This window comes from Perkinsus marinus (assembly GCF_000006405.1).
Source record: "Perkinsus marinus ATCC 50983 genomic scaffold scf_1104296967146, whole genome shotgun sequence".
NCBI lineage: Eukaryota > Perkinsozoa > Perkinsida > Perkinsidae > Perkinsus > Perkinsus marinus.
Window position 1 is genome coordinate 1 of NW_003203644.1, and position 1,031 is coordinate 1,031.

The 1,031-nt window shown below is 47.1% G+C and overlaps 2 protein-coding genes across 2 annotated transcripts; both read left to right on the forward strand.

Moving 5' to 3' along the window:
• Nucleotides 1-49: 49 nt before the first annotated feature.
• Pmar_PMAR005514 (histone h2a, putative) lies at nt 50-223 on the forward strand (the record flags this gene model as incomplete). Its single annotated transcript, XM_002768762.1, has 1 exon — nt 50-223. A coding segment is annotated over one exon (174 nt), but the record flags the coding sequence as incomplete, so codon positions are not given.
• Nucleotides 224-493: 270 nt separating this feature from the next.
• Nucleotides 494-832, forward strand: Pmar_PMAR005515 (histone 2B variant 2, putative; the record flags this gene model as incomplete). The annotated part of the gene is made up of 1 exon (XM_002768763.1): nt 494-832. The coding sequence occupies one exon, from the start codon at nt 494-496 to the stop codon at nt 830-832; it is 339 nt and encodes a 112-aa protein (XP_002768809.1).
• Between the last annotated feature and the right edge of the window lie 199 nt (nt 833-1,031).

Consider the following 1,031-nt stretch of genomic DNA (forward strand, 5'->3'; position numbering starts at 1 on the left):
CGTCGCTGAGATTCTCGAGCTCGCCGGTAACGCTGCGCGTGATCATAAGAAGACTAGGATCATTCCTCGTCATATTCAATTGGCTGTCCGCAACGATGAGGAACTGAACAAATTCCTCGCTGGTGTAACTCTTGCGAGTGGTGGCGTCTTACCCAACATCCACACTACTCTTTTGCCCAAGAAGAGTAAGGGCAAGAGCTTTACTGCTTCCCAGGAGATGTAAATAATCCCCTCGGGCTTATGCAGCTGGAGGCACTAACCTGCTGAACTCGTTTCAAGGCGTTTTTTGGCGCCATCTAAACACCAATTGAAGTATCTCAGGAACGCAATTATTGCACAAATGACGTGAGGAGCGGATACGTAATGTTGCCGATTAAATTTTATATTCCTCAGCATTTTTACGAGATTTGTATTAGAAGTTTCTCGGAGGGCTGAGACAATGTTCAGATGTTGTCGAACCACATAATATTCTACTGACTCTGTAAATCCTAATATGGCTCCCAAAACTGCCGCCGCCAGCAAGCCTGCTGCTGATAAGAAGCGTAGATCTTCCAGGAAAGAGACCTTCAACAGCTACATCTTCAAGGTGTTGAAGCAAGTCCATCCTAAGACCGGTATATCCAAGAAGAGCATGATGATCATGAACTCGCTGGTGAGCGACACCTTTGATCGTATAGTCTCGGAGGCCGGGCGTCTTTGTAAGTACAGTAACAAGGGAACTCTCTCTAGCCGGGAGATCCAAACTGCGATTCGCTTGGTCTTGCCGGGTGAGCTGGCCAAGCATGCCGTCAGTGAGGGCACCAAGGCTGTGACCAAGTTCACTTCCGCGTGAGGCTTCATGGTCACTGAAGTGCAGATTAGAGTTATCTAAGCATCTGAATCCTTTCCAAGGCGTTTCTCAACGCCATCCTCCTCCTTGTTATAAAATGATATGCGATCATGATGGGTTTCTCTTTTTTACAGCTTTTGTTTCAGAAATCGCAATTAGCGGTATCCTGGAAAATCGTGCGTGTCATGACCACGATTCCGAC